The sequence below is a fragment of the Lampris incognitus genome, chromosome 12 (assembly GCF_029633865.1).
Source record: "Lampris incognitus isolate fLamInc1 chromosome 12, fLamInc1.hap2, whole genome shotgun sequence".
Lineage (NCBI taxonomy): Eukaryota > Metazoa > Chordata > Actinopteri > Lampriformes > Lampridae > Lampris > Lampris incognitus.
In genome coordinates, this window is record NC_079222.1 from 3,433,474 (window position 1) to 3,454,730 (window position 21,257).

Sequence of the window (21,257 nt, forward strand, 5' to 3'; positions counted from 1 at the left end):
CTGCCGCCCCACAGCCCCGCAATCTGCCCTCCACCCTCACCTGCCCAAACACCACGACTGTCAAAGTTGGTCGTATTTACCGCCGCTGTTCTCTCACGCCTGCGACTCCGCGACAGACAGACCCGGATCCTCTGATCTGCGCCAAACCCGCTCCTCGCTTCCTTTCTTCTTCTTTTCTTTCGCCTCGCTTCTTTATCAACAAGACAGCACGCCGCTGACGTCACGCCACAGCAGCTGCGGCGGCCCGTGTGCTCCCTCCTCGCTACATGTGGTTAGCCAGTAGAGGGTGACGTCACCGGGTTTATTGGAAACAAATGAGGAAATCGTGAAGTGTTGGGCAGAACAATGCGAGCTTTTGAAGTCACACTCGCCGTGTTACACGCCCAGCGCTAACTTCCTCTTTCTTTCGCGGAGGAAGTGGAGCAACGCTGCACAACAAGTGCGCCGGACCTCGTATGACCCGACCTGTCGACGCTGCAGCAGGGTGTATCCCAACATGCTGAAGGCGCCAAATACTTCGGCTGCCTTCAAAACGCGCACAAAGGTAAGTGGACAACGTGTTTCTGAAGAGCGGCAGCAACCACGAAACGATGACGACGTCGCATCACCACGATATTGCAAGAAAGCGACCTCGGCAAGTCGTCTTTGACCCACTTGTGCAGCTAAGGGTGTATGGAGACGAGTCAGCAGCGGCGCTATAATCAAAACAGCACAGGCAGGTGGATGCAAGGTGGCTGCAGAATAAAGCTCAGCGTGAAGAAAGTCGTATCCGTTCTTACCTCATCCAGCCGACGTGGTCAGGAACGAAGGTCCGCAATAAGCAAATACACCGAGGGGTTTTATTAGAATCGCTCCCTCTTCCTCTCCCCCTCTCTCGCTCTCTCCCTCTCCCCCCCTCTCTCTCTCCCTCTCCCTCTCCCCCTCGCGCTCTCCCCCTCTCGCCTCTCCTCTCGCTCTCCCCTCTCTCTCTCCCTCTCTCTCATCCCCTCTCGCTCTCCTCCTCTCTCTCTCTCTCTCTCTCTCATCTCTCTCTCTCTCTCTCTCTCTCTCTCTCTCTCTCTCTCTCTCACCCTCTCTCTCTCTCTCTCTCCCTCTCTCTCTCCTCTCTCTCTCTCTCTCTCTCTCTCTCTCTCTCTCTCTCTCTCTCTCTCTCTCTCTCACTCACTCCCTCTCGCCCTCTCGCTCTCCCTCTCTCTCTCCCTCTCGCCCCTCTCGCGCTCTCTCTCTCCTCTCCCTCTCCCCCTCTCTCCCTCTCGCTCTCCTTCTCTCTCTCCCTCTCGCCCTCTTGCTCTCTCTCTCTCTCCTCTCCCCCTCCTCTCGCTCCCCCCCCCCCTCTCTCTCTCTCTCTCTCTCTCTCTCTCTCTCTCTCTCCCTCTCTACCTCTCTCTCTCTACCTCTCTTGCTCTATCCCTCTCCCTCTCCCCCTCTCGCTCTCTCGCTCTCCCTTCCTTCTCTCGCTCTCCTCGCTCTCCCTCTCCCCCTCTCTCTCTCCCTCTCCCTCTCCCCCTTCTCGCTCTCTCGCTCTCCCTCTCCCCCTCTCTCTCTCTCCCTCTCGCTCTCCCCCCTTCTCCCTCTCCCCCCCTCTCTCTCCCTCCCCCCCTCTCTCTACCTCTCTTGCTCTATCCCTCTCCCTCTCCCCCCTCTCTCCCTCTCTCCTCTCGCTCTCCCTCCCTCCCTCTCGCTCTCTTGCTTTCTCTCTCCCACTCCTCTCTCTCTCTACCTCTCTTGCTCTCTCCCTCTCCCTCTCTCTCTCCCTTGCACTCTCTGTCTTGCCCTCTTTCTCTGTTTCTCTGTTTCTGTCTCTCCCTTGTGCTCTCTGTCTTGCCCTCTTTCTCCCTGTTTCTCTTTCTGTTTCTCTCTCTCTCTCTCCGTCTCTGTCTCTGTCTCTGTCTCTGTCTCTCCCCCTCTCTCTCTCTCTGTCTCTCTGTCTCTGTCTCTGTCAGCTCTCTCTCTCTCTGTCTCTCGTCTCTGTCTCTGTCTCTCTCGCTCTCTGTCTCTGTCTCTCTCTCTCTGTCCTGTCTCTCTCTCGCTCTCTGTCTCTGTCTCTGTCTCTGTCTTCTCTCTCCTCTGTCTCTGTCTCTGTCTCTGTCTCTGTCTCTCTCTCTCTCTGTCTCTGTCTCTGTCTCCGTCTCTGTCTCTGTCTCTCTCTCTCTCTCTGTCTCTCTCTGTCTTGTCTGTCTCTCCGTCTCTGTCTCTCTGTCTCTGTCTCTGTCCCGTCTCTGTCTCTCTCTCTGTCTCTCTCTCTGTCTCTCTCTCTGTCTCCTGTCTCTGTCTCTGTCTCTCTCTCTGTCTCCTCTCTCCTGTCCCGTCTCTGTCTGTCTCTCCGTCTCTGTCTCTCTGTCTCCGTCTCTGTCTCTCTGTCTCTCTCTCTGTCTCTCTCTCTCTGTCTCTCTGTCTCTCTCTCTGTCTCTCTGTCTCTGTCTCTGTCTCTGTCCCAGGTACACGGCAGCACAGTGCAGACGTGTCACCTTGGGTAGTTTCCTGACAGGTCAGGCTAAAATGAGCGTTTTGGCTCAGTGGAAGAAACAAAATGAAAGACACAAGGTCCACACACGCTATGCTCCTGCTCAGGGCTGAAACCTGAGTTCACGTATTTCAAAATGATTTCAACCTTGGAGGAATTTATTTTTTATTTTTTTCTGGGGACATGAAGTTGTTCTGTACAAAACCAATTACTTCTTCTTAATCTCTGAAAAAGGGAAGGTCTGTGTCTCTGTTTTTTTGTGTATGAGGATTGTTTTTCAACATGTATAGGAGTATCGGTGTTATTGCTACTAGTATTTCAATGTGTGTGAAGTGTCTCTCTCTCTCTCACTCTCCCCCCCCCCTCTCTCTCCCTCTCTCTCTCTCCTCTCTCTCTCTCTCTCTCTCTCTCTCTCTCTCTCTCTCTCTCTCTCTCTCTCTCTCTCTCTCACTCTCTCTCTCTCTCTCTCTCTCTCTCTCTCTCTCTCTCTCTCTCTCACTCTCTCTCTCTCTCTCTCTCTCTCTCTCTCTCTCTCTCTCACTCTCTCTCTCTCTCTCTCATCACTCTCTCTCTCTCTCTCTCTCTCTCTCTCTCTCTCTCTCTCTCTCTCACTCTCTCTCTCTCACTCTCTCCCTTGCGTGCTCTCTCTCTTGCCCTCTTTCTCTCGGTTTCTCTCTCTCTCTCTCTGTGTCTCTGTCAAATTCAAATTCAAATTCAAATTCAAATTCAAATGGCTTCATTGGCATGATCAACAATGTACATATTGCCAAAGCAAATGTTTGAACACTGAAAAAGTCAAACATCAATGGAAAACATTATTGAAAATAGACAGTACAGTAAAGAAACATAGTACAGCAAAGAAACATAGTACAGCAAAGAAACATAGTACAGCAAAGAAACACACTACAGTAAAGAAACATAGTACAGTAAAGAAACATAGTACAGCAAAGAAACTAGTACAGCAAAGAAACATAGTACAGTAAAGAAACATAGTACAGCAAAGAAACATAGTACAGCAAAGAAACATAGTACAGCAAAGAAACACAGTACAGCAAAGAAACATAGTACAGCAAAGAAACATAGTAGAGCAAAGAAACACAGTACAGCAAAGAAACATAGTACAGTAAAGAAACATAGTACAGCAAAGAAACTTAGTACAGCAAAGAAACACACTACAGTAAAGAAACATAGTACAGCAAAGAAACACAGTACAGCAAAGAAACACACTACAGTAAAGAAACATAGTACAGCAAAGAAACATAGTACAGCAAAGAAACACCAGTACAGCAAAGAAACACACTACAGTAAAGAAACATAGTACAGCAAAGAAACATAGTACAGCAAAGAAACATAGTACAGCAAAGAAACATAGTACAGCAAAGAAACACAGTACAGTAAAAGAAACACAGTACAGTAAAGAAACATAGAACAGCAAAGAAACACAGTACAGTAAAGAACATAGTACAGCAAAGAAACATAGTACAGCAAAGAAACACACTACAGCAAAGAAACATAGTACATCAAAGAAACAGTACAGCAAAGAAACATAGTACAGCAAAGAAACACAGTACAGTAGAGAAACACACTACAGAAAAGAAACATAGTACAGCAAAGAAACATAGTACAGTAAAGAAACATTGTACAGTAAAGAAACACAGTACAGTAGAGAAACACACTACAGAAAAGAAACATAGTACAGCAAAGAAACATAGTACAGTAAAGAAACATTGTACAATAAAGAAACACAGTACAGTAGAGAAACACACTACAGAAAAGAAACATAGTACAGCAAAGAAACATAGTACAGTAAAGAAACATAGTACAGCAAAGAAACACAGTACAGTAAAGAAACACAGTACAGCAAAGAAACATAGTACAGTAAAGAAACACAGTACAGTAGAGAAACACACTACAGCAAAGAAACACACTACAGCAAAGAAACATAGTACAGTAAAGAAACATTGTACAGTAAAGAAATATAGTACAGCAAAGAAACATAGTAAGCAAAGAAACATAGTACAGCAAAGAAACAATGTACAGTAAAGAAACACACTACAGCAAAGAAACATAGTACAGCAAACAAACATAGTACAGTAAAGAAACATAGTACAGTAAAGAAACATAGTACAGCAAAGAAACACACTACAGCAAAGAAACATAGTACAGTAAAGAAACATAGTACTGCAAAGAAACACACTACAGCAAAGAAACATAGTACAGCAAAGAAACATAGTACAGTAAAGAAACACAGTACAGTAGAGAAACACACTACAGCAAAGAAACATAGTACAGTAAAGAAACACACTAGAACAAGGAAACACACTACAGCAAAGAAACATAGTACAGCAAAGACACATAGTACAGTAAAGAAACATAGTACAGCAAAGAAAAACACTACAGCAAAGAAACATAGTACAGTAAAGAAACACAATACAGCAAAGAAACATAGTACAGTAAAGAAACATAGTACAGCAAAGAAACATAGTACAGCAAAGAAACATAGTACAGTAAAGAAACAATGTACAGCAAAGAAAAACACTACAGCAAAGAAACACAGTACAGTAAAGAAACACACTACAGCAAAGAAACATAGTACAGTAAAGAAACATAGTACAGCAAAGAAACATAGTACAGTAAAGAAACATAGTACAGTAAAGAAACATAGTACAGTAAAGAAACACAGTACAGCAAAGAAACATAGTACAGTAAAGAAACATAGTACAGTAAAGAAACACAGTACAGCAAAGAAACATAGTACAGTAAAAAAAACACAGTACAGCAGAGAAACATAGTACAGTAAAGAAACACAGTACAGCAAAGAAACATAGTACAGTAAAGAAACACAGTACAGTAGAGAAACACGCTACAGCAAAGAAACATAGTACAGCAAAGAAACATAGTACAGTAAAGAAACATAGTACAGTAAAGAAACATAGTACAGCAAAGAAACACACTACAGCAAAGAAACATAGTACAGTAAAGAAACATAGTACTGCAAAGAAACACACTACAGCAAAGAAACATAGTACAGCAAAGAAACATAGTACAGTAAAGAAACACAGTACAGTAGAGAAACACACTACAGCAAAGAAACATAGTACAGCAAAGAAACATAGTACAGTAAAGAAACATAGTACAGCAAAGAAACACACTACAGCAAAGAAACATAGTACAGTAAAGAATCATAGTACAGCAAAGAAACAATGTACAGTAAAGAAACACAGTACAGCAAAGAAACATAGTACAGTAAAGAAACACAGTACAGCAAAGAAACATAGTACAGTAAAGAAACACACTACAGCAAAGAAACATAGTACAGTAAAGAAACACACTACAGCAAAGAAACATAGTACAGTAAAGAAACATAGTACAGCAAAGAAACACACTACAGCAAAGAAACACAGTACAGCAAAGAAACATAATACAGCAAAGAAACATAGTACAGTAAAGAAACATAGTACAGCAAAGAAACACAGTACAGCAAAGAAACATAATACAGCAAAGAAACATAGTACAGTAAAGAAACATAGTACAGCAAAGAAACACACTACAGCAAAGAAACACAGTACAGCAAAGAAACATAGTACAGCAAAGAAACATAGTACAGCAAAGAAACACACTACAGCAAAGAAATATAGTACAGTAAAGAAACAGTACAGCAAAGAAACATAGTACAGCAAAGAAACACAGTACAGCAAAGAAACAGTACAGCAAAGAAACAGTACAGCAAAGAAACACAGTACAGCAAAGAAACACAGTACAGCAAAGAAACAGTACAGCAAAGAAACACAGTACAGCAAAGAAACACAGTACAGCAAAGAAACAGTACAGCAAAGAAACACAGTACAGCAAAGAAAAGTACAGCAAAGAAACACAGTACCGCAAAGAAACACAGTACAGCAAAGAAACAGTACAGCAAAGAAACATAGTACCGCAAAGAAACGTAGTGCAGCAAAGAAACAGTACAGCAAAGAAACATAGTACAGTAAAGAAACATAGTACAGTAAAGAAACAGTACAGTAAAGAAACATAGTACAGTAAAGAAACATAGTACAGTAAAGAAACATAGTACAGCAAAGAAACATAGTACAGTAAAGAAACAGTACAGTAAAGAAACATAGTACAGTAAAGAAACACACTACAGCAAAGAAACATAGTACAGCAAAGAAACATAGTACAGTAAAGAAACAGTACAGCAAAGAAACATAGTACAGTAAAGAAACATAGTACAGTAAAGAAACAGTACAGTAAAGAAACATAGTACAGTAAAGAAACATAGTACAGCAAAGAAACATAGTACAGTAAAGAAACAGTACAGTAAAGAAACATAGTACAGTAAAGAAACACACTACAGCAAAGAAACATAGTACAGCAAAGAAACATAGTACAGTAAAGAAACAGTACAGCAAAGAAACATAGTACAGTAAAGAAACATAGTACAGTAAAGAAACAGTACAGCAAAGAAACATAGTACAGTAAAGAAACAGTAAAGTAAAGAAATATACTACAACAAGAAAGCCCTAAAGTCTCTCTCTCTCTCTCGCTTAATCATGCTCTCTCACTCTCTCACTCAGTCTTTCTCACCCTCTCTGTCTCGCACTCTCTCACTCTCTTGCTCTCTGTCTCTCCCTCACTCTCTGTCACCGTCTCTCTCTCCCTCACCCTTTCTCTCTTACTCACTCTCGCTCACCCTCTCTCTCACCCTCCGTCTCTCACTCTCTCACTCACTCTTTCTCTCTTACTCTCTCTCTCTCTGTCTCTCTCTTACTCACTCTCGCTCACCCTCTCTCTCACCCTCTCTCTCACCCTCTCTCTCACCCTCCGTCTCTCACTCTCTCTCACCGTCTTACTCACTCTCTCACTCTTTCTCTCTTACTCTCTCTCTCTCTGTCTCTCTCTGTCTCTCTCTTACTCACTCTCGCTCACCCTCTCTCTCACCCTCTCTCTCACCCTCTCGCTCACCCTCTCTCTCTCCCTCCGTCTCTCACTCTCTCTCACCGTCTTACTCACTCTCTCACTCTTTCTCTCTTACTCTCTCTCCCTCTCTTGCTCTCTGTTTCTCCCTCACTCTCTGTCACCGTCTCTCTCTCCCTCACCCTTTCTCTCTTACTCACTCCCGGTCACCCTCTCTCTCACCCTCCGTCTCTCACTCACTCTTTCTCTCTTTCTCTCTTACTCTCTCTCTCTCGCTCCCTGTCTCTCTCTGTCTCTGACTGGGTATTAATCCATATGAAATGATGTATGAAAGAGCTCCATCGTGTAAAACTACATATGTAGCACATCAGGTGTAGCAACAGTGATAGTGTGTAATATGGCACCGTAGGTTTACTGATGGTAGGTGGTTTAACCCCTAATTTGCACTAAAGGTCAAATGTTAGGATGTTGGGGACAGCATCTATTTGGAGGGGGAGTGTGTAGGAATTTAAAACTAGTTTGATTTTTCAGTCGACATAATTTCATTCATTTCAGGGTCGTGCAGTTGCACTCCTTGTATTCCATTTTCATAACACATGGTTTCATTGTTATTTCGACTATGTTGCTAATAGTGTAAATAGTACAAACAGGTAATGCAGGTTCTTGTCTGGGTTAATTGTGCATCGATGGACCGGTGATGCCTCTCCGTCACTACATACAGGCGAGTGAAGGCAAGAGATGCGTGGTGGTTTCTTCGTCCCTCTCCCCTCACTAGTTCCCCTGTCTCAGGGCACAGCACCAACACCAGTAACGTGGCCACGGTACTTTACCGTGTGTGGGTCCTCACACCGAACCAACATGAGCTGACTGGGAGACCAGGATCCATCCACCCATCATCCAAACCGCTTATCCTGGAGCCTATCCCAGCAGCCACTGGGCGGCAGGTGGGGAGACGCCTGGACAGGCCGCCAGGCCGTCACAGGGCAGGCATATAAAGGGCAATTATTATTATTATTATTATTATGTTATTTAATTATTAAAGGAACATTACAAAACAAAACAAAAATAAAACCGTCCTCCAAAAAAGCCCCTCCATCCATCCATCCATCCTCGAGGAGATGTATACCTTGAGCTTAAATATATATGATTAATCCAGTGAGTCAAGTAAATCCTTTATGAGACAGTACAAGCCTGTTTCATGCCATACGCATCATCAGCTGTGAATTATCATTATGCAATTTACATATTTTTACTACAAAGTACTCGCCCTATTATGTAAGGGGTCTTAATAGCTTTCTGGTTCGTCATCTTAGAAACAGAGTCAACGAGACGTTGTGGTTCCAAGGGTATTGCTTCTTCGGGAGTGGATATTCGACCTGCCCACAGTCACACAGGCAATGCCTACGAAGTTCCAGCAGAGGGCGGAAAAACACAACACTGAGTTTGCATCAAATTCTGCATGAGCGGCGGCAGCAGCAGAAGAAGAAGAAGAAGCAGGAACAACAACACACTGAGCTGACAGGCCACACGGCGCGGGGTGTCTGCCATGCGGCTGAGGAGAAAACCTGCAGTAGCGTTGCCATTAGCAACCCGGCGACGCATCTGAAAACATGTTTAGCCACGACGCGTTTCACACGCAGATGTCCGCCGTTATGGAGGCGCTGGTGGAGGCTGCGGTTGTGGAGGTGAGGAGGCTCCTGGAGGAGTGCGCCGCCCTGACCCTGCACCGCTGCGCGGCTCTCGGCTCCCACGGAGGCCGCGTGAAGGATGAGGAAGAGGAGGCTGAGCCGCCTCTGTTAGAGGAAGCCCGGCAGTTTAACACGGCCATGACGGTAGTGCTGTGGACACGCACGCACGCACGCACGCGCCAGTGCCTTACGCGTTATTATGAAACCCACCGCTTTTCTGGGCATTCTGTCTCTGATTGGCCAGTGCTCGTACCCGTTTTCCGCGAACTCTGCCTCTGATTGGCTAGTATTCGTCGCCTCCTTTGTTAGGGTGGGGTTAGGGATAGGGTTAGCCAATCAGAGATAGAGTAGGGGCGGGTCTCCCTAGAATCCGTCGTGTCTTGCCCAGAAAAGCAGTGGGATCCATCATAACGCGTCGCGCACCAGTGCAGATGTGGGGTTTGGTGTGATCAGGATAGTCCCGGGTAGCAACGCCATCTAGTGACGACCTCGAGGTGGCGCTCTGTGCGTTAGACACAACTATGGTCACAACTGTTAAAGGTGGCAGATTTTGCTAAAACGCCAGTCCTTGCGTGCTACCAGTAGTACTGCTGGTTTTCTGCTCCGCTTCTAATCTGGGGGGCGGGGTTAGACCTGCAAAAACAGGTGGATTTAATTTACTACACAAAAGCAGGTGCACGGGAGTCAGGCCTGAATGATTTGGGAAAATAATCTAGTTGTTTTAACCTAATTAATCCAATTTATTGCTTATGGTTAGTGGATAAAATGGAAGATAATGAGCTTCCAAAAAAATGTGTACACTAAATCCATCATCCATCCATTACCTGAACCGCTCATCCTGCTCTCAGGCTGGCGGGGATGCTGGAGCCTATCCCAGCAGCCGTTGGGCGGCAGGCGGGGAGACACCCTGGACAGGACACCAGTCCATCACAGTGTCCACACACACACACACACACACACACACACACACATTCACACCTAGGGACAATTTAGTACAGTGATTCACCTGACCTACATGTCTTTGAGTCACCTGACCTACATGTCTTTGAGTCACCTGACCTACGTGTCTTTGAGTCACCTGACCTACGTGTCTTTGAGTCACCTGACCTACATGTCTTTGAGTCACCTGACCTACGTGTCTTTGAGTCACCTGACCTACATGTCTTTGAGTCACCTGACCTACATGTCTTTGAGTCACCTGACCTACGTGTCTTTGAGTCACCTGTCCTACATGTCTTTGAGTCACCTGACCTACATGTCTTTGAGTCACCTGACCGACATATCTTTGAGTCACCTGACCTACGTGTCTTTGAGTCACCTGACCTACGTGTCTTTGAGTCACCTGTCCTACATGTCTTTGAGTCACCTGACCTACATGTCTTTGAGTCACCTGTCCTACGTGTCTTTGAGTCACCTGTCCTACATGTCTTTGAGTCACCTGACCTACATGTCTTTGAGTCACCTGTCCTACATGTCTTTGAGTCACCTGACCTACATGTCTTTGGGTCACCTGACCTACATGTCTTTGAGTCACCTGTCCTACATGTCTTTGAGTCACCTGACCTACATGTCTTTGAGTCACCTGTCCTACATGTCTTTGAGTCACCTGTCCTACATGTCTTTGAGTCACCTGACCTACATGTCTTTGAGTCACCTGTCCTACATGTCTTTGAGTCACCTGTCCTACATGTCTTTGAGTCACCTGACCTACGTGTCTTTGAGTCACCTGACCTACGTGTCTTTGAGTCACCTGACCTACGTGTCTTTGAGTCACCTGACCTACGTGTCTTTGAGTCACCTGTCCTACATGTCTTTGAGTCACCTGTCCTACATGTCTTTGAGTCACCTGACCTACATGTCTTTGAGTCACCTGACCTACATGTCTTTGAGTCACCTGACCTACATGTCTTTGAGTCACCTGACCTACATGTCTTTGAGTCACCTGACCTACATGTCTTTGAGTCACCTGTCCTACATGTCTTTGAGTCACCTGTCCTACATGTCTTTGAGTCACCTGACCTACATGTCTTTGAGTCACCTGTCCTACATATCTTTGAGTCACCTGACCTACAAGTCTTTGAGTCACCTGACCTACATGTCTTTGGACTGTGGGAGGAAACCAGAGCCCCCGGGGGAAACCCATGCACACACGGGGAGAACATGTAAACTCCACACAGAGGACGACCCGGGACGACCCACCAAGGTTGGACTACCCCGGGGCTCGAACCCAGGACCTTCTTGCTGTGAGGTGGCCGTGCTAACCACCGCGCCGCCCCGTATACTAAATCGCAATCACAGTATTGGTCTAAAAAAATCGCAGTTAGATTATTTTCCCAAGTGGTTCAGCCCTGCTCCACGGTGACTCCTCCAGGGTGTCCGTCTCTGAGTCAGCTCCGTCAGTATGAGACCGTTTCACTGGGAGTTTATGAAAGTTCTCGTTACATTCTGACATGTTTTTACTGACGGTGTTCAAATATGTGTCGACTGTGAATGTCGCCGCTCTCTCCAGGCGGCATTAGCAGAAGGTTTGCTTCCAGGATGAAGACGTAACTTGTAAGGCTTGCACGTTATACTTCTCCAAGCGTTTCATCGTCAGCTGTTAGATGGATGTTGGATGTTGGATGTGCAAATAACCCACACGTTCCTGTCCCTGTCTTTCGTTGTGTAATGGTACCCAGTTCGTCCTGCCACTAACTGCAACTTATTACTCTCCAGCATGAACGGTCACATACCGGTCCCCTCATTTGACTCACCGGTTACTCTGCAGGGTCAGTTTGCATCTCTCATGCACACGTGGACCAGAGGTGCGGTGGACAAAGTGGCGAAGCTGCTGAAAGTGTCCGGGGCCGATGCCGAGCCCAGTCCGGCTGCAAGTGCATGGAAGACCACGCAGAAGAAGGCCAGGCGCACACCAGGGCGAGTTGATGGACCCAAAAAGAGTAAGTGGTGTAGGCTCTAGCAGGGGTGGGCAGTCTTATCCAGAAAGGGATACACACACACACACATCTGTGACTCCTAATCAAGTTCCTCAGCAAAGACTCTGCTGGTTGATTAGTGGGGGCAGGTGTGTAAGTGCTTGGTCTGAACAAAGACCTGCACCCACACCGGCCCTTTCCGGATAAGACTGCCCACCCCTGCAAGTCTAAGGTGTGAAGGCTGCAGAGTGTCCTGTTTGATAACTTACCTTTTTAGTTTCAGTGTAAATATCGTTGTCATAAGGAGTCAGCCATCCATGTTTTAACACTGATGTTACGGTTTCTTGTGGCTGAATCATAGGACTGCCTGTCAGAGGGTCCTATCAGATGAGAAAGAAAAATGAAGGAGGAATGGAGCCAGTAAGAGGAAAACCCGAGGTCAGCCAAGGTGAGTCAGCAGTAATGAAAATCAAAAGACTTAAAAATACCCTTTCCTTTTCTCCACCTATTTGCTCTCACATTTCCTTCTAAACTACATGGATCCATATTTTCATACTGTCTGAAAAACTACAAGATTAAGATGTCAGGTTCCATCCAGGCAGCACGGTGGCACAGTGCTTAGCACGGTCACCTCCGGCAAGAAGGTCCTGGGTTCGAGCCCCGGGGTAGTCCAACCTTGGGGGTCGTCCCGGGTCGTCCTCTGTGTGGAGTTTGCATGTTCTCCCCGTGTCTGTGTGGGTTTCCTCCGGGGGCTCCGGTTTCCTCCCACAGTCCAAAGACATGTAGGTCAGGTGACTCAAAGACATGTAGGTCAGGTGACTCAAAGACATGTAGGTCAGGTGACTCAAAGACATGGAGGTCAGGTGACTCAAAGACATGTAGGTCAGGTGACTCAAAGACATGTAGGACAGGTGACTCAAAGACATGTAGGTCAGGTGACTCAAAGACATGTAGGACAGGTGACTCAAAGACATGTAGGTCAGGTGACTCAAAGACATGTAGGTCAGGTGACTCAAAGACATGTAGGACAGGTGACTCAAAGACATGTAGGTCAGGTGACTCAAAGACATGTAGGTCAGGTGACTCAAAGACATGTAGGACAGGTGACTCAAAGACATGTAGGTCAGGTGACTCAAAGACATGTAGGTCAGGTGACTCAAAGACATGTAGGTCAGGTGACTCAAAGACATGTAGGTCAGGTGACTCAAAGACATGTAGGTCAGGTGACTCAAAGACATGTAGGTCAGGTGACTCAATGACATGTAGGTCAGGTGACTCAAAGACATGTAGGACAGGTGACTCAAAGACATGTAGGTCAGGTGAATCAAAGACATGTAGGTCAGGTGAATCAAAGACATGTAGGTCAGGTGACTCAAAGACATGTAGGTCAGGTGACTCAAAGACATGTAGGTCAGGTGAATCAAAGACATGTAGGTCAGGTGACTCAAAGACATGTAGGACAGGTGACTCAAAGACATGTAGGTCAGGTGACTCAAAGACATGTAGGACAGGTGACTCAAAGACATGTAGGTCAGGTGACTCAAAGACATGTAGGTCAGGTGACTCAGCCGTATTAAATTGTCCCTAAGTGTGAATGTGTGTGCGTGTGTGTGCGTGTGTGTGTGTGTGTGTGTGTGTGTGTGTGTGTGTGTGTGTGTGTGTGTGTGTGTGTGTGTGTGTGTGTGTGGGCCCTGTGATGGACTGGCAGCCTGTCCACGGTGTCTCCCCGCCTGCTGCTCAATGACTCCCCGCACCACTGAGGATAAGATGTTTGGAGAATGGATGGATGGATGGTTCCATTTACTCTGGATCTCCACCTTGCCGTGGTGGAGAAGCTTGTATATACCAATGATCCCAAGAGCTATGCTGCCCTGAGCTTGGCTCCTGCTAGGGTCACCCAAGACGGATAGGTCAAGGGGGGAGGTTCGAGACCAAGACCAACCAGAGGAGACGCTAGTGCTGCGACCAGGACACATACCCACATCCAGCTTCTGCAAGCACGGCCAATTGTGTCTGTAGGGACACCCGAGCAAGCCGGAGGTAATAAGGGGGTTTGAACTGGCGATCCCCGTGTTGGCAGGCAACGGAATAGGCCGCTATGCTACCCGGACGCCCTATTATGTGATTCCTTTTAATGCATTTTCCATAATCAGAATCAGAATCAGAATCAGAATGCTTTATTCATCCGCGGGGGACATTGGGTTGTATTACAGACACTCACGCTGCAGTAAAGAGAAAACTAAAAACTAACAAGATGCAAGAAAATAGAAACAAGAAAGATAAAAATAAAAGATAAATAAGAAATAGAAATAAGAGTAAAATATAAAACATATGTGCACCATGCTCCAGCATATAACACCCTTTCTATACGGCGCTACTGCAGCACAAACAGAACCCGACAGGGTAACACAAGTGGGAGGGCAGCCCAGCGACCATTACCTCCGCGTGTTGACCCTCTGAGGGAGGAGGTGTACAGTCTGGTGGCCACAGGCAGGAACGACCTCCTGTGGGGCTCTGTGGTGCATTTCGGCAGAATGAGTCTGTCACTACAAGTCCTCCTGTGCCAGACCAGCACGTCATGGAGTGGACTGGGGACATTGTCCATGATGGTACATAACTTCAACAGCGTCCTCCTCTCAGAAACCGCCGCCAGAGAGTCCAGCTCCACCCCCACCACGTCTCCGGCCTTGTGGATCAGTTTATTGAGCCTGTTTGAATCCGCTGCCCTCAACCTGCTGCACCAACTCACAACAGCAAACAGGAGAGCACTGCCACCACAGACCCACACCACCTCCTGAGCATCGTCTGCAGATGTGGAAGGACCTCCGCCTCCTCAAACAGTAGAGACGGATCTGTGCCCTCTTGAAGAGGGCGTCAGTGATCTTAACCCAGTCCAGTTTAATGTCTATATACACCCCCAGCTACTTGTAGTGTCCACACTGACCCCCTGTATGGAGACAGGGGTCACTGGTGTCACGCCCCTCCTCAGGTCAACAACCAGCTCCTTCGTCTTAGTCACGTTGAACACGCTGATCAGTAATTTTATTCAAAGAAAAGCTGCAGTGTATAGTGGGACTGAAAACAAAGCAAACCAGAAATACGGTCGTAAAGCACTCGAAGCATCTATAAGTAGTTCCTACTGGGTATCCGGTACCGCCTCACAAACTGTCCTGGTCCCTCAGTCCGGCAGAATCAAAGCACACATCCCGTCTCCATGATGACATTTCCTGTTTTCACCATACACTGTTTCCATGAAGCCAGTGAGCTGCAGCCACACTGTACAATCCATCCATCCGTCCATCCGTCCATCCATCCATCCATCCATCCATCCATCCATCCATCCATCCATTATCCGACCCACTTATCCTGCTCTCAGGGTCACAGGGATGCTGGAGCCTATTCCAGCAGTCATTGGGCAACAGGGAGGGAGACACCCTGGACAGACTGCCAGACCATCACAGGGACCACACACACACACACACACACACACACACACACACACACAGGGACAATGTAGTACGGTGAGTCACCTGACCTACATGTCTTTGGACTGTGGGAGGAAACCGGGGGAAACCCACGCAGACACGTGGAGAACATGCCAACTCCACACAGAGGATGACCTGGGACGGCCCCCAAGGTTGGACTACCCCAGGGCTTGAACCCAGGACCTTCGTGCTGTGAGGTGACCGCGCTAACCTCTGCGCCACCGTGCCGCCTGTATAATCCACAAGATTTAAAAGCTTTGCTGAACTCACACCAGTGGCGGTACATGGCATTTGTAGTGTTGTGCAGCCGCTCCAGATCCCAGATATCCATTTGAAACGAGTGCCGTTAGCTCAACACCCGGCCCACTGCCAAACAACAGCAGACATGGTCCAACCCGTCTCAGCTACTGATGCTGCAGCGTCTGTACTGCATGTTATGACTTGTTCAGCAGCTACAGGAAAACAACTTTGCTTTTCCTCAGATTTGCCACTATCTGCCTTCTTCCAGCCTTAGTTACGATACTGAAGGTGGGAAAGTGCTACCCGGCTGACAGCAGCTGTAAAAATGAGCACCTGCAACAGCTTTCATGACCTGCATGTTCATGGATACCCCCAGTAAACATGCCAGACTGCAGTGCCAAGCACGTAAAAGTTGGTGTGGTGGTAACTGTTAGTCAGAATCACAGTCAACTATGTTGGCCATGTGTGCTTATGCATACGAGGAATTTGACTCCGGCTTACAGCAGCTTCTAGTACTTACATATATCCCTCTTCTAGTACTTACATATATCCCTCTTCTAGTACTTACATATATCCCTCTTCTAGTACTTACATATATCCCTTTTCTAGTACTTACATATATCCCTCTTCTAGTACTTACATATATCCCTCTTCTAGTACTTACATATATCCCTCTTCTAGTACTTACATATATCCCAGTACTTACATATATCTCTCTTCTAATACTTACATATATCCCTCTTCTAGTACTTACATATATCCCTTTTCTAGTACTTACATATATCCCTCTTCTAGTACTTACATATATCCCTCTTCTAGTACTTACATATATCCCTCTTCTAGTACTTACATATATCCCTTTTCTAGTACTTACATATATCCCTCTTCTAGTACTTACATATATCCCTCTTCTAGTACTTACATATATCCCTCTTCTAGTACTTACATATATCCCTCTTCTAGTACTTACATATCTCCCTCACAAACCCCCAAAACACTGGTGGTAGAAGTCTTTCACAGCTGCTTCTACCAACTTGACCCTAGCTGATGTGTCTTGATGCATGCTCATAACCCAGGTAAGAAAACCACAGAAAGTTGTATCAGAGGCATCTGGGTGGCATGGGGGTCTATTCTGTTGCCTATCAACATGGGATCGCTGGTTCGAATCCCTGTGTTACCTCTGGCTTGGTTGGGCGTCCCTACAGACACAATTGGCCATGTCTGCAACTGGGAAGCTGGATGTGGCTGTGTGTCCTGGTTACTGCACTAGCGCCTCCTCTGGTCGGTCATGGCGCCTGTTCGGGGAGGGGGGGGTGGGGGAACTGGGGGGAATAGCGTGATCCTCCCACATGCTACGTCCCCCTGGTGAAACTCCTCACTGACAGGTGAAAGGAAGCGGCTGGTGACTCAAAAAAGAAAGTTGAATCAGTTCAGCTGGACACAACGTGTATTGACAGAAACGTTTCATCATCATCTAACTGACCTCTTCTGTCTCACCTGTCTGCAGGTGTCCCCACCCTTATAAACAAGACAGTGACTGCAGGTGTCTCCACCCTTATAAACAATACAGTGTCTGCAGGTACCCCACCCTTATAAACAATACAGTGACTGCAGGTGTCCCCACCCTTATAAACAATACAGTGACTGCAGGTGTCCCCACCCTTATAAACAATACAGTGACTGCAGGTACCCCACCCTTATAAACAATACAGTGACTGCAGGCGTCCCCACCCTTATAAACAATACAGTGCCATAATGACCCAAACCAACCACCAGTTTCATATGCAAATTTGGGTGTGACCATTGATCATGTGTACTATTCACAGAGGGTTGGGGAATAGTTGCAACCCCAGTATTGTAAGATGGTGCAGATATACTCCCCCGCCTCCCCCCAGTTCAGGGATGGTCATTCCCTCTTCACATAGATGGCTTCTTTGACTCCCTGTTCAAACCGGCGTTCCTCCCTATCAAGGATGTGCACATCCTCATCCCTGAAAGAGTGGCCACTGGCCTGTAGGTGGTGTAGACTGTAGTTGGTGTAGACTGTGGAGTCCTGGCCTGACGTGTTAGCTCTCCTGTGTTGTGCACACAGAAGGGAGGAACGCTGTTTGAACGGGGAGTCAAAGAGGCCATCTATGTGAAGAGGGAACGACCATTCCTGAACTGAGGGGGGGGGGGGCACATCTGTCACCATCTTACAATGCTGTGACTACAATCATTCCCCAATCCTCTGTGAATAGGACACATGACCACTGTAACTCCAGTTAATGGTCATGGTCATTTGCATATGAAAGTGGTCGTTGGTTCGAGTGATGAAACGTTTCTCCCAGTCAGCGTTGTGTCCAGACGAGCTGATTCAGCTTTCTGTGATACCTGACGTGGTCCTCCATGTTCAGATGCCATACTGAAGACATATTAAATGCTATGTGCCATATCAGAGGGGAGTGCTGTCCTACAGCAGCTGTTTCACTGTGCGCCTACAGAAGTGTCAACGGTTAGGATATTTTGTATTAGCGTTTTCTTAATTTTGGCAGTGACAGAAATATCAAAAAGACATTTGTTTGCATGTTTATCTTCAAGATTGTATCTTTAATTCCTCTCCAACTGTAATTAAATAACGCCATCTTTTCTAAAATTAAGATTTTCACCACATTATTAAATTGTTGAATGGCTGAGACGGTTTACGTACATCTTAAATTAAGCTTTATTTAATACTGTTTGCTTTGATGACATTTTATTTATTTTTATTTATATTCATATTCATATTATATATTATTATATTATTATATATTATTATATTATATATAATTATTATATATTATATTATTATGTATAATTATATATTTATATTTATTTATATTCATATTCATATATAGTATTATATTATATATAATTATTATATATTATATTATTATGTATAATTATATATTTATTTTTATTGGTATTTATATTTATCTTTATTTTGTTTGCCATTTTATTTTCAATCTCTGAACACTGACAAATGTATTGCAGGTGATGCTTCCACACACGAGGAGCACTGTGCTGGATCCAGGTCTTTACCTAAGAAGCAGGACTGTGTGGACACAGAGCCAGTTTCAGAAGTTAGTGATGAGGATGTGGTCCAGGACATCACGTCCACTCACAAAGGCTTGCCAGAAACCACCACTGCCATCAGAAAGAGAAGGACGAAGACCGAGCCAATCAAGTGCCCCTCCTGCGAGAAAACGTTTGCACAGAAGTGCTTCTTTGATCGACACTATTTAAGTCACTCCAAACCCCACCTGTGTTCCCAGTGTGGCAAACGGTTCGCCAGGCCGGAGGGGCTCGTCGCGCACGCCAGGCGACACACGGGAGAGAAGCTCTTCAAATGTGCAGAATGCGGCACAGAGTTCGCCTACAAGAGCACGTTTAACAGACACATGCGTCAGCACAAAGTCAAGAAAACGTGCACTCACACCTGCGCTTTCTGCGAGGGCCAGTTCCCCGGGGCGCTGGCGCTGCAAAGACACAAGTGCTCGGCCTTGGGGAAGACTTTCAGCTGCTCACTTTGTCCCAGGACCTTTGAGTGCAGACGGAGTTTGGCGGATCACGAGAACCTCCACTCGGGAGAGAGAGATTACGTGTGTGAAATATGCGGCGAGCGTTTCTTCTCCGCCTCGTCCTTGTCCGTTCACAGGGTAACCCACATGCAGAAGCACAACTGCTGCGACGAGCTCGGCCTCGGCTGCAGCGACGCCAGCGTCCTTCAAAACCACATCAGCAAGCACACGGGAGAGAAGCTGTTCACCTGCAATGTGTGCGGCAAAGGGTGCAGTCACCTCAGTGCCCTCAAGCACCACATGCTCACCCACACGGGGGAGAGGCCCTACGTGTGCGAGACCTGCGGCAAACGCTGCAGCCACGCCAGCGCCCTCCAAAACCACATGAGGATCCACACCGGGCAGAAGCCGGGTCAGCGGCCCGTCTGCGGCGTGTGCGGCAAATACCTCAGCAGCATGGTGAAACTCAAGTATCACATGAGCGTGCACACGGGGGAAAAGCCTTACGCCTGCGACCAGTGCGGCCGAAAGTTTCGTAATCCCAGCAATCTCCGGAAACACAACGTCACCCACACGGGGGAGAAGTTGTATGGTTGCACGATTTGTAGGAGAAGGTTCACGCAGGCTAGCAGCCTGAAGCTGCACAGGCTGATCCACACAGGGGAGCGACCCTATCGCTGTGCCGTTTGTGGTAAGGTGTGCTCACAGCGTGCCGAGCTGAAGAAACACCAGATGGGTCACACGCCAACAGAGTCAGTGGATGTACAAACTTGAAGATGCTAATGCGGAGTGCACATAAACAGCTACTACTGGAGTGACCAGGATGTGAGACCAGTGGCGGCTGGTGCTAAAAATGTTTGGGGGGGGGCGCAATTGACCTTGGCGCAGCACACCTGACAGCTGCTTTAATGTCCACACAGTCACAGAGTTATTAAGAAGGACAACGTAGCCTATAGATGTTATCAAGGCTCGTAGACGGTGGATGATTGACAGTCGAGACGAGGCGTGGTGGTGGGTGTGAACATGATTGGCAGCCACGAGAATTGTCCAATCACATTAGATCAGAAAACATTACAGTTTTTTTTGATTGCCAAGACACATTTCTTGAAATTATGCTCCATTCCCCAAAACTCTAAACACAAATGCGTAACTGCACACTCATCTTCACAAACTCCAAACTTCCATGTCAAAACCAAACTCACCACTCAGAACCATGTAATCCTACCTCTAAACCACACCTTGCCTTCAGACGTCACACAAAAGCCATCAAATACACATACACTGCAAAATAGCCATTACACACTGGTGAGATCAATTCACAACACTACCGTAAAAACCTGCTACTGCAGTGAATAATGGCACTTGTGGTTTCCCCCCAGAACAACCTCTGTACATGATGAACACCATATCAAGACACAACACGTGTATAAATCTTCAAAATGTGTAATTCCCCAATGGACTGTAGTAAAATAAACTGAAATTGAGTGAAAAAGTAAATGTACTGTAAAAATATGCAACTGATAAAGAACATAGACTACAGTAAAATAATTTTCATGTATTTACCAATATACTAACCCAATGAAAAAAACCAAACAGTTTGTACATAAAGAATACCTGCCATGTGTTCTGCCTCAGCATCCCGTCTCTGGTCTGGGTCAGGCCAGAGATTCTCATCAGCATCACAGGTAATATTAGCCCTAGCCAGGCAGCGGGGGGGGGGGACCCTTGTATGCCTTATCTACCCCTGGCAAGCCTCAACCGTAATATCTAAACAAGCCTCCTCCATGGCCTGGAGGAGGTGAATATGGATGTAGGGGTCTCGGTCATAGACCTTCCACCGCCATGCCGAAAAAACTCCTCTATGGGGTTTAGGAAGGAGAATATGCAGGTAGAAAGATGCTGCTGAATCTTGGGTTGTTCGGGAACCAGTCACGAACTAGAGCAGCCCGGTGGAAACTGACATTGTCCCAAATGACAACGCAGCATGGCTGCTGTGGCTGTGCTGGCTCCCT

At 46.4% G+C, this 21,257-nt stretch overlaps 2 protein-coding genes across 3 annotated transcripts in view; one reads left to right on the forward strand and one right to left on the reverse strand.

Moving 5' to 3' along the window:
* The window catches only part of LOC130121669 (phosphatidylinositol 4-phosphate 5-kinase type-1 beta-like), a 58,170-nt gene extending 58,013 nt beyond the window's left edge, over positions 1 to 157 (reverse strand). The window contains exon 1 of the mRNA XM_056290513.1: positions 81 to 157. The gene's annotated coding sequence lies outside the window, so the exon portion shown is untranslated. The remainder of the gene's footprint in view (positions 1 to 80) is intronic.
* A 279-nt stretch (positions 158 to 436) lies between these two features.
* Positions 437 to 20,762, forward strand: LOC130121668 (zinc finger protein 436-like). Of its 2 annotated transcripts, none has more exons than XM_056290512.1 (4): positions 437 to 544; positions 11,834 to 12,005; positions 12,343 to 12,429; positions 18,719 to 20,762. In XM_056290512.1, exons 1-4 carry the CDS (start codon positions 497 to 499, stop codon positions 20,017 to 20,019), a joined length of 1,608 nt encoding a protein of 535 aa, XP_056146487.1. In that variant the 5' UTR covers positions 437 to 496; the 3' UTR covers positions 20,020 to 20,762. The 2 variants fall into 2 exon arrangements, with proteins under 2 accessions (XP_056146487.1, XP_056146486.1); XM_056290511.1 differs by lacking the exon at positions 437 to 544 and adding an exon at positions 8,949 to 9,063.
* The last annotated feature ends 495 nt before the right edge of the window (positions 20,763 to 21,257 follow it).

What these genes read in the sequence shown, in the direction of transcription:
- LOC130121668 (XM_056290511.1), top strand. Translation starts at nt 8,989, where the DNA reads ATGTTTAGCCACGACGCGTTTCACACGCAGATGTCCGCCGTTATGGAG. An exon ending in TGGAGGCTGCGGTTGTGGAG is followed by an intron (nt 9,064 to 11,833) that starts GTGAGGAGGCTC and finishes GTTACTCTGCAG; the next exon opens with GGTCAGTTTGCATCTCTCAT. An exon ending in AGTTGATGGACCCAAAAAGA is followed by an intron (nt 12,006 to 12,342) that starts GTAAGTGGTGTA and finishes GCTGAATCATAG; the next exon opens with GACTGCCTGTCAGAGGGTCC.